This window comes from Microcebus murinus, chromosome 16, assembly GCF_040939455.1.
Source record: "Microcebus murinus isolate Inina chromosome 16, M.murinus_Inina_mat1.0, whole genome shotgun sequence".
Taxonomy (NCBI): Eukaryota; Metazoa; Chordata; class Mammalia; order Primates; family Cheirogaleidae; genus Microcebus; species Microcebus murinus.
Window position 1 is genome coordinate 42,809,900 of NC_134119.1, and position 12,124 is coordinate 42,822,023.

General features: G+C 39.5%; 1 protein-coding gene across 1 annotated transcript in view; it reads left to right on the plus strand.

Moving 5' to 3' along the window:
- Positions 1 to 12,124, plus strand: part of CFAP61 (cilia and flagella associated protein 61) — a 263,247-nt gene that overhangs the window by 15,393 nt on the left and 235,730 nt on the right. Inside the window, exons 3-6 of the mRNA XM_012757361.2 lie at positions 1,639 to 1,789; positions 4,684 to 4,760; positions 5,719 to 5,786; positions 6,021 to 6,147. Of these exons, the coding sequence (XP_012612815.2) occupies positions 1,639 to 1,789; positions 4,684 to 4,760; positions 5,719 to 5,786; positions 6,021 to 6,147 (423 nt within the window). The remainder of the gene's footprint in view (positions 1 to 1,638; positions 1,790 to 4,683; positions 4,761 to 5,718; positions 5,787 to 6,020; positions 6,148 to 12,124) is intronic.

Below are 12,124 nucleotides of genomic sequence, written 5' to 3' on the forward strand. Positions count from 1 at the left end.
TGAATTTCTTGTGACTCTATTTCCTTTAGAACCATTGGCACCAATCTCTCATGACGAGCACTAGAGCTCCCATGGGGCAGATGAGAAGGGCTGCTCGTCTTCTTTACTGCTCTGCAACAAAATGCATGGGTTGTGCAGATACGCTGTGTAGCCACGCCCATCACTAGGTCTTATTTTCTGGTTAGGGCTTATATTGCGCAAATGCTTAGAAATCCTGCTAGGGCTATTTTATGGGTAGGTCTTATTTTCAGGGAAACACGGTATGTGAGAGACTGCTGTTTGGTGAACTGCTCTAGTAAAATGATATGCTGTGGGGAAAAGCAGCTACAAATAATATAGATTGTGTGGCTCCATTTTTTTTTTTTTAAACAAAGTACATTTCAACATAAAGCTGCCCTCAACAACAGATCAGTTTGGAGACAACCAAAATGTTGACAGTGGTTGGTCACCTATGTGAGGGTGGTATTAAAGGTGATTTTTCAGATTTTTTTCTCTTTTTGCTTATGTTTTCTCATTTTTGTATGCCCTGAGAATGTACTCCTTTTGTGATAAAAACAACCAGAAAGCATATATAACTTTCTATTCTCCCCATTGTCTCTTCCCCTCCTCTTCAGTTATGTTTTCTTCTCCCTCATTCTGCTCAAGAAGGAAAATGGGTAACTCTTGCATTGTTTGTTTATTTTAATATCCCTCCTGCTTCAGGATCCTACATTGTTTTTTGAAGGAATATTTAGATGTTTTTTCCCTCCAACTTAAGAAAACCAGATTACATTTTGCTGAGAAAGTAAAAACTGCATTTAAATTTATGCACAAATATTTCTTCATGTAGTAAACTATATGCTATCTTTAAGTGATAGCTCTTGCTGTCTTGATGGGCCACAGGACAGGGTAGCAGCTGGGTAGGATTGTCATGATAGTCCCTTTGGGACAACTACTAGAACATGAGTTGGCATGCCTGCTTCCCTCCCTGGGCTTTATAAACTCTCCAGATTGCCTTACTTAAGCAAGGCTCTGGAGACTCTCCATTTCTGCAGCTGGATCAGGTGATATCTCAGGTGCTCGGATTCCATATGATCAATTAGCCAAGGGTCCAGGGCTCAGGGTTGGAAGAAATTGCTTAAGGATGCTGATTGAGATGGTGCTAAACTCTTTGCTTTGCTGCTGTGCATAGGTGACCAATTCATCCCAAGTTGCCTAGGACTTTTTTCTTTAAGCACTGAAAGTCCTATATTCTGTGCAGCCCCTCCGTCTTGGGCAAAGAGAGACAGTTGGCCACCCTCTCTGTATGTGTTTAGGCCCATACAGTGGTATTGACAACATGGAGAGGATAGGGAAAACTGTGCAGTCAAATATTTTCCTAGCCAATCTCCAAGAGAAGGATATTAGATACTTGATATCATAGATATAATACTTTCCCAATGAAACATAATTTTAAATAAAAATTTAGATGATGTCACCAGTTGTCCTGAGAAATGTACTCCCAAAGTTGCTGCAACATCATTCTCATCTTTTCTAAAGATTATCATACCTCATACAGTGCCTGCTGAGCTCCAGTAGCCAAAGGAAGGAGAAAATGACATGTCCTCATCTCACTTTTGGTAATCTTATTCATGTTTGCAATTTTGATCATTTCCACAGAGAAAAAGCAAACCTTGCCATCACGCTCCACAATGAGAAGGAAGAGATCATGGCCCAGGCCACCTTCCTGGACTATCCCAACTGGAATGTTGCCAAGGAGGACAACTGGGTGTCACTGTTTCGGGAGCTTGACAGCGATATCCCTTGCTCAGTAAGAAATCAATCGCAGTGCTTATTAGAACAACCTGAATTTTGAAGGGAGGTCCTATGTTTGCAATTATGTCTTTGCAGATTTGGGGCCAAGCAGTCCAAAACTCACACAGAAAGTATATGACATCATGACAGTTAAAAGTGAAGTTAGCTGGTGGGGAGGAAAGGAAGGCTGAGAGTGAGGCCAGAGGGGAAAGGAAAGGGCAGGAAGTAGCCCAGTGAGCCAGCCACTGGAAAGGCCCAGATCATTCTCTGCTAATGAGGGCTAAGAGCAGGAATTAGTAGAAGTGTCAGACATGTGCGTCCCAAGTTTCACATTGTTCTCTGGGTGTCAGTATCTGAGGTCTTTAATATGCTAGGAGGCTACCTGTCATCTACACATCTGTCCTTGTAATAATGACAATAGAGCCTCAGACTTATGTCGTACTCTGTGATTTTCAGAGTGTCCTCATGGACTTTGGCTCATTTGATGTCTTCTTCTAGCAGCAGGCACATGACAACCTGTCGGATAACAGGAGCTAGGTTAGTGGTTCCTAGGAGTCCTGCCTGGGTACCTGGTGCCATGCCTGAGCTTTCCCTGCATGCACCTGCCAGAGGCAGGCCAGAGACTGGCTCCAGTTTCTGTGGAGAGCCAGAGGCTGCAACTCTGAAAGGCACCCATGCCTGTTGTGGAATTCAGCAGCACGTCCCCAGAGCCCTGATGTCAGAAAAAGATGGAATGCCAGGTGGGTGCATGAATGAATTCACCCCTCCCATATGTGTGTGCTTGCACACACACACACCCACTAAGCAAATTATCCGGCATTTATTCATCTAGATGGTGCTTTCCCATTGTCTTTTGTGCTCCTTCCTACCCCTGCCACCCAAGTGTTACTGTCAGAAAAATTATCCCAAACTCAGACCAAAAAGATTCTTTCAGTCTAATGCTTGTACCTCTGACTTTCTATTGAAAGTCTACTTTGCAGTTCTGTGGGAGCAGCAATTAACTTGTAGTTTTTTGTCCATTTGAATGTAAATAATTCCTCTTCTGGTGAAAGAGCTAACTTCAAAGGTTATGGTTTATGGCCTTATAAGATGTTACCCAATTTGTATCTAACCCTACAATCTTATTCTTATATTCCCTTATTAAATAACCTGAAGCATCAAGCTCTTCAAGTGCAAGGAATTGTTTTTATCATCTCAGTAATTGCCTCATTAATTGATGAATTGAAGTTGAATAAATCTCTGACGTGTTCATTTTATACTTGCATTAGGGTTATGATTTTGCCTTTTTGAAAATTATAAATTTCATTTCTTGTTCTCTTAAGGTTGTTTCTTTTTGAGCTATTTCCAATGACAGTATAGAGTTGGGCCATCCAATTTGGTAGCCACTAACCAGGTAGCTATTGAAATGTAGCTGATCTGAATTGAGATGTGCTGTAAGTATAAAATATATAACAGATTGCAAGTACTTAGTAGGGAGAAAAAAGAGTGTAAAATATCTCATTAACAATTGTTATATTGATTACTTGTTAAAATGATAATAATTTGAATATGTTAAGTTAAATAAAATATATCCAAAATTAATTTCACCCACTTATTCTTTTTTAATATATCTACTAGAAAATTTTAAATTACATTTGTGGCTTGAATTATTGTTCTATTGGACAGGTGTAGTATAGAGCTTTAAGGTTTAATGTATTACCTGTTCTAAGGATATTTATAACTGAAGTAATGATTTTTATCTTAAAGCTAAAGAATAAATTTTGAATTGTAATATTTCTGATGGAAGAGAGAATTTGGGAAACAAATCAAGCAAGTAATAAACCATGTACTCCTTAGGCTACTCCTATTCAGAATGTAAGGCAGATATTAAATAAGATTATTATGGGATTAAATGAGCTAATACATAGCAAGTGCTGAAAATCATTTTGTCATTGTCATCTGAACTTTAGGGTTTGTGTTTGCCTTTTGGGAGTTTTCAAGCTCATGAATCAAGCTCATGATTCTTCTCTTGCCTTTTCTTGCACAGTACAATTTCTTCCGAGCATTTCTGAGTCACACACCATCCAACAGGAATGGAGATGAGGCACATCACTCAAAGCTATCTAGAAAATAGCTCAGAAAAAAAGAAACACAGGCGGTGTTCCTGCTGTTCTGATTTGGATGCAATCACCTCACATTTGCACTATTTCTAGAATTTAAGGATTTGCTCATGGACAGAGGGGTACTAAGTTAAGCAGATCAGTGTGTAGATGTTATTTAGGCCACTTAAAAAGTCTTTGAAACTATGAGACAAAGCTCTTTAAAAACTTGGAAGATTTAGTCTGAAAGTCATGTTATAATCTTGCTACTTTGAGTTTTCAGCTCCCAGATTTTCTGGATCCCAAGAGTAATATTTGATTCTGACTCTGGGAATGTTGAACAAAACAAGCCATTGGATTCATAACGTAGCATCTGCCTTCCACCCTTCAAATTCATAAGAGAATCTTTCCCTCATGTCACATGAATAGAGCAGCAGCTGCTGACACAAGAGCCTTGGGAAAAGGGTGATTGTCTTTCACTTGGCATAGACACCCCTGAGGACAAGACTACTGAGTTAATAATCGATTTCACTCCCCTGCAGGCTCTTCCCTGCTCACAGCTCATTCGTGAGGGCAGGAGGAAGGGCAGGCGCTCTGGCCTCATTTACGATCCCTGTTTCCTTGAATAATTCTGAACTAGAAGGACAGAAGGCAGCAAACAGAGCCAGTGAGACAGCTCAAAGGCCGCCTGGTTGTCTCATCCTTAGACATAAAATATCATCTCCAAGTGCTGGCAGCTGTGTCTGTGGCTGCCCTGAAACCCTCCTCCCAGCTTGCACTGACCTAGCATGAGTGCTGACTCAGCCTTTAATCCCTGTTCTCTCTTCTTCAGCCTCTGAATACATTGTTTATGCACCTCTTTGTGACCGTGGATGAGTTTTCTGTTGGCTGCTGCAAAGAGATTATTCGGTGAGTGGATGGGGCCTTACAGATGGTGAACATGAAATACACCCTGTGGGTAGTTTTGAAATATTTTTTTAAATGACATGAAATTCTTTTGAGTGTTTAATTTGCTTGTAGTTTGGGCTATATTGAGGTATTTATTTTGAATAGCAGTGATATTTCTGAAAGAAAAAAATTCTTTGAATTTATTCTCCATTCCACAAACATCTTTAACTGTTATCATTTGAGTGAAATGGGTAGTAGAATCATTTAAAGAAATAGATTTAAGGCCAGGCATGGTGGTGCATGCCTGTGGTCCTAGCTACTGGAGGGGCTGAGGCAAGAGGATTGCTTGAGGTCAGGAGTTTGAGGCCAGCCTGAGCAATGTAGCAAGACCCTGTCTCTGGAAAAAAAAAAAAAAAGAAAACAATGGATTTGTGGGGAGTAGGAGAATAGTAAAGCATTACAAGCTTGGGTGCTTCTAAAAACAGTTTTCCTCTATCTTATCTTTAGAAATGTTTATTAACATGACAGTCTGCAGAAGCATCCTGAATATAGGGCACATAGAAATATGATCAGCAGAACTACTGAGTCATGGTGATGCATCTTTGACAGCCTGCACAGACATTTGGGGGCAGTGGCCTCAGCTTTCAAATCACTTTGTAATGTCACACCAGACCATCCAGATGCCAGGTCAGAGGTTAATATTAGCAGAAATCTGGTGTGCCATATGAACATGGCACCCTTTATTCTCTCTCCCTCCATGGGACAGATAGAAAAGGGGTCCTTTGGAATCCAAGGAATAGTAGAGAAGAAAAAAACATTGCCTGAAAGATGTTCTTGCCTCTGCAGGCAGGGTGCAAAGGAGACCACATCGATTTATGAAAACCCCATTTTTTTAATGATAGCATTTATCTGCATAAAGTGCCAGCTAATGAGATTGTTATGTTATTGACATTCATCCTATCCTCTCTTTCCTTGCCAGAACTGTGTTTAAGGCAGTACCAGAACTGCACTTCATATTTCTCATAGTGCCAGCCTACATGAGCCTAGGTAAGGTCACTCAACCACCTCCTGTCCCAAGTAGCCAACACAGAAAACTCATGCTCAGAATGGTGCTTTGAGGAAAGGGAAATAAGAATTGTCTCCAAGTCCTAAATGTATCATGTGCATATTTGATTATGACAATTAAAATACAATTTAGAATGGAAACTACATTTTGTTCTGAAGTCCCGAAGTTATTCCTTGGCAAAATGAAGACATGTTTCTTTTGTCTCTGTGATTTAGGGTCGACCCTCATAACTGTTTTTGAACATGTGGGGAGTGTTCCATGTCTGAGAGACTCAGAGGACTTTTCGGTGTATGTATGTCACAGGCACAACCACTACCCTCAGCTGTACATTCGCAAAGCCAGGTATAGTTGAAGCAATGCCTTGTACAACCTAAGCTTCACTGGGACAGTCACCATAACAAAAGTCTTTAAATGACCAATGCTAAGTGAGCATAGCTTGGATTAAACTTTTTTTTTATAATACTTATAAGCATTAATTCATGTGGAGATGTTTATAGTTCCCCTTGATGACATAATTGAAGAACTAACTGATGATACTCATTTGGTTCTATATGGCTATAAAGTTATGTATTTACTTCTTAGGGGTTTCTGAAAATATGTCATCCTTGATTCCACACCAGTAGAATAACTTCCAAATAAAACAAGCTTAAAAATGAATCTGCCTATTCAGTTTTCCCAGTAAAAGCCACCTATTTTCTGACATTCAGTGAATGAAGATGCTATTGATCCCAAGGAGGATTTTTCCAAGTTGAAGGTCTTTGCCATCAAGTGCCCCATTTGACGGGCCCCAAGTCTAGCAATCTTAAGGAATTGGCTGTGGCTGACTGTGTTTTCCAAAGATGGCTGCCACACCATTTCCCACCCTGCAATGTGACCTTGCCATTCATCTCATCAAGGTGTGGTCTGCCTCCCTACTGCATGAAGCTTTGGCCAATAGAGTGAAGATGCCAGATGTGACTACTTCGACCAATATAGTATAGCAGAAGGGATGCTTTGGGACTTGGGAGTCTGGGAAGCTTCTGCCTGGTTCTCTTGGGATACTTGCTCTGGAGGAAGTTAGCCATGTTTAAGAAGTCTGTAGAGGCCAGACGTGTCATCAGGAGGTTGATGGCCTCCTGCTGACCATCAGCATTTACTGTCAGCTGTGTGAGTGAGCAATTGTGGATGTCCAGTGCAGGTGAACCCCCATATATTTGCTGTGCAGCTGACATCCAATTGCAGCCACATCAGTGACCCCAGGTGAGGACTGCCAAGCTGAGTGCTGCCAGAGTTCTGGCTTACAAAATTACCAGCAAAATCGAGTGGCTGTTTTGAAATAAGAGTACATTATGAAATCATTTCATACGGTGATTGGTTGGCTTATCAATAAAGAATAAATTATATCTTTTTGGATTAACCATTGCCATATTTGAAGAATGCTGAATTTCTTTAGAAAAGTACTGAATTGAAATTTCTAAAAAAATGAGAACAGTGTAGTATGTGTAGTATGATGGCATCGTTGTTAAACGCTTGTGATGCTGGCATCAGATAGATCTAGATTCTGATCTTGGTTCTACTATTCACCAGATGGGTTAACTTGCAAAAGGAACGTGACCTCTGCAGGACTCAGTTTCCTCTCTGTCAGTGGGTATAAGCGTATTGTCTACAATATGGGATGTTGTAATGATCAATGAACTAATGAAAGTCAATCACTTAGCACACTTCCTGTCACATGTAAGTGCTCAAGAAATATTAAATATTATAATTACAAAGGGGCTTAGAGTTAAGTGGGGGAGAGAGACCCATCCTTAATAAACTGTGATGTGTGTAGCTTAGAATAGGGAATTGCAGACAGAGAAGAAGACAACTTCATGACAACCTCTCCCTGTTGCCCCCCCAAACCTCCTAAATGTCCATCAGTGAGTAAATTTGCCTACACTTGAAAACTGTGATACATCATACAGTGGATATTACTCATCAATTCATGGAATGAACTACTTATGCAACAACAGCATGAATTAATCTCAGGAGGTTTTTGCTGAGTAAAGGCAGACATAGAAATAAAAACTCTGTACAGTACTGTTGATTCCACTTTTATGATTTACTACATGGGCAAAACGAATCTGTAGAGATGGGATTCAGATCAGTGGTCGCCTGTGGTGGAAGAAGAGTGAGACTGGAAGGGACAGGATGGAATTCCAAGATGATGGCAACACTCTGTATATTGATGGAAGTGTATGTCTTATCTCATCAAACTGCACTCTTAAGACCTATATACTTTATTACATGTTGTTATACCTCAAAGAAAAAAAATAATTTGAAAGAAAAAAGGCTTCACAGAGAAGGTGACCTCCAAATCTTCTCCAGAAGGATGAGTCAGAATTCAGTCAGAGAGGCAAAATGGGCAAAGGCATGGAGGCAGGAATGACCATTCACAGGCAGGTGGGTGTGGCTGCTGTTCCAGGTGCGGGGAGGAAGAGCAGACCACTGGGTAGCAAAGCAGAACCACAATTTGAAGACTATCCTAGAGTCAACAGGGAGCACTGAAGAGGATATGGGCAGTATGTTTAAAAAATAACTCTGATTTTGATGTGACTTACAGGGGAAGAACACAGAATAATTTGGCCAAGAGTTAATATGGGCTGGAATTCTGACAGTGATAGGTCACAGAGATCCAGGTGGGGAAAGGTTCAGCACAGGTGCATAAATCCAGAGACATTTCAGAGGGAAAGTGGTACTTGGTTGAATGGAGACGTTGAAGGATAAGACTGAGTTAATGGTGACTCGGGGATTTCAAGTTTAGGGGGGGATGGTGATTTCATTAGCTAAAAGTAGAAATAATAGGTTTAGATGGACAGGAGAGAGTTGGAAATAGAAATCAAGAGAGAAACCAGGTTGGAGTTATACATTGCAAGTTGTCTGTTTGTAGGTAAGTGGGGACATAATAAAAATAAAGGAGATTGTCTTGTTCAGGAGGAGATTTTAAAGTGAAAAAGTGAAGAACCAGGACAGAATTTTGAAAGATCAAAATGACATTATAAGAAAGAAAACTAGAAGAGAGGGATCTGAATGTGATAGACATCAAAGACTCAAAGTGGCAAAAGATGCAGGGAAATCAAATCATCTGAGTATAAAAAAAGAGGCCATTAGATTTGGAAATCTAATCCTTTAAAAAGGCACAGATGAGATGAATAAATTATACTTCTAGCAAACTGACCAAGAAAAAAGGAGACAAATTACCAATATCAGGAATGAAAGAGGTGGCATCACTACAGATGCTACAGATGTTAGAAGGATAACAAGGGAGTACTCTGAATTATGTCAGTAAATCCAATGATTTAGATAAAATGAGCCAACTCCTTGAAAATCACAACTTACCAAAACTCATTAAAGAAGAGATAGATAACTTGAATCCTTCTTTATCTATTAGAGAAAATTTAGATGAATTTTAGATGAGAAGGAGGTGGCTCCCTGCCTGGGCATTGGCTTCTCCCCCAACTCCCAGCCTGATTTGCTTCTCTTTTTCTCTTGTTCTCACAGCTCTGAACTCTGCCTTCCCCAGGGTTTGCACCTCAGTTTTCTCTTAAACTCATCCCTTTAGATCCTCTGTGCCAAGGTAGTAACCAGTCCCCTACCTCTGGCCACTGGATTGGGTTCTGATCATGTCTCTCTTTGAAGGGCAGAGTTGGACAGTGGAGATCACATTGCAGCTAACTGAATAAATAAGAGGTGAGGAAGTGAAGCAAGGGAATAGTCACCACTCTTTAGAGAAGTTTGGTGGTGAAAGAAAGCAGAGGGAGGCCAGAAACTTTCCTGCAGATGTTGAAATTTATTCAAACAGTGTAATGCAATTCCATTTTTACTCTTGACATAGAATATTTGATTTGCATTCTGAGAGCCTGATAGCATGTGTCTAAAAGTTCACCTAGAAGTAGAGTAAATTTAGATATAAATTATCTACCTAATTTAGGATGGGAGAGAGAAAATTCCTCATAGGAAACTACCTTTCATTACTTTCTTTTTATTTATACCTAAATACATTATAATCCTCTCTTTATAAAATGCTTCTGATCATGATACAAATACTAATGCAAGCCGAAGGCATTCAAAGAAAAGAAATTTTGTGAGTGAGATAACATTTTTAATTGGTTCTCTCACACCTTTCAAATCTTTATTCCTGATTTATAAAGTTTCTCTTGTTAGTGTCAATAGAGGCAAATAGGCCCTCCTGCCCTTCAGGAAATTATACTCTTTAAAGAAATTTTTTTTAAATATACTTACAAGTAGGTAGCTTTTAAAATGTGAGAAATCTTCACAAGCTAATTACTTTGGATCTCATAAGTAGGCTAACACTGTGGTCCCTAACCCCCATGCTGCAGACCAGTACCAGTCCATTGTCTGTTAGGAACAGGATAGGGACGTGAGTGGCAGGCAAGTGAACGTATTTATAGCTGCTCCCCATTGCTTGCATCACTGCCTAAGCTCCACCTCCCCCCACTGCCAACTCCCCACTCCCATCCCCTGGTCTGTGGAAAAATTCTTTTCCATGAAACCAGTCCCTGATGCCAAAAAAGTTAGGGTCCTAACAATTGCTATATGTGTATGTGTGTGTGTATACACGCACAATATATATATATACACACACATGTACACACAATCTCTCTGATCATATATTCTGAATGTATGATCATATGTTCTATTAATTATATGTTTTAGTTTAATATAGCAGCTCATCATCTTTATGGCTGCCTAGTGCATAATGGCCTGGCCATGATGTGGCTCTGATGTAATTGACTTAGTTAGTCCATATTTATGGAAATTTAAGTTGTTTTCAACTTTTTAACAGCACTGTGGTAAAAAGCCTTGTACATATATCATCAAGTACTCATGCTATTTTTTTCCTCTAATATGGATACCTAAAAGTGGAATTTGGGGTAAGAAATACCCAGATATTTGCATAAATACTAATATTTTAATATGTTACCAAATTATTCAACCAAAACGTCGTGTCAATTTATATTTCAGCCAGTAGAGTTCTGTTTCCTTACACCCACATCAATGCTGGATGTTTTCCATTATTAAAACTGTTTTCAGTCTGTTAGTCCAAAACAGTGTTTTGTTGTTTTAAATTGCATTTATCTAAATATGTGTGGGTTTGAGTGCCATTTTACAGGTTCCATTTTAAAGGAACAAAATACTTGAATTTTATTTATTTATTTTTTACTTAAATTTAATTTCCAGTTAAGAAATTATCCTGCTGGGTTATTCAACAAACATGTGTCTGCAGGGTAGACAATTCTTTGAGGGAGGTTGGGTGGGAGAGGTGTGAGTTACTAAGGGAGGCATATTTCCAGAAGTATTTTCTTAATGTTTAGGTAGTATACCCAATTTGGATCTTGGGAATTATTATTTTCTTAAGGAATGTATAGCTTAAATACTTTCAACATAGATATTCAGCAAGACATTATTGTATTATTATTATAATAGAAAACTTCTATAGAAATCTAATACCGAAAATGACATGTACAGAAGCAGCCCATGTAAAAATTACCAATCTCTTTCCTTGTTAATTTACTCACTGATATCCCACTTGTAGTTCAGGATGTAGGTTATAAGAGAAAAGGGGCAGGATGTGCTCAGCCCAGTGCCTGGCTCCTACTAAGCCTTTGGTAACAGATGGTTGTGATTGGTCTCCCTCCTTCCCTCCTTTCCTTTGCCCCGCCTCTTCCTTTTTTTACTTTTTTCTCTTGAAAACTTTAGTGCTATGGACTATAACCTGCACATGGACAAGGCCTATGAAGCTTGAAATAAACCTTCTGGCTACCTTAACCTGAGGTCTCACTCGCACAGCCCCTCTGATGGTATGCCTACAGAAAATCTGAAAGCCACACACAAGAGGAGTGTAGTCCTGATTACAAAGAGATGACAGTGGGTACTTTGTAATGAGGAAGGGACATTTATAAAAAAAGACCAGTGGACCGTAGTGAATTCATGTGGAAATTGTGACCTTATGGCAGTCAGTGCCTTTGTTTGCAGAAGGTGGAGAAGTGTGACACATTTTAGAAAGCCCTCTATGCCAAATGTTCAGATTGGAGTTTTGATACTTGCAGGTTCAGAATTGCATATATCTGGAGAATAATACACTTATGTGGACTATGTCCCTCCTTCACAACATTGGAAAAGCAGACATTTCATAATGTCAAATGGGTGCAGCCATGTGCCCTTTAGACTTCCTCATTTGTCGTATTTTCCCCACATGTATTTTTGACATGTTTCATCAATAGTTAATTGCACTGATAATTAATGGTGAAGAACACAGTTCTTAAGACACTAAACCAGT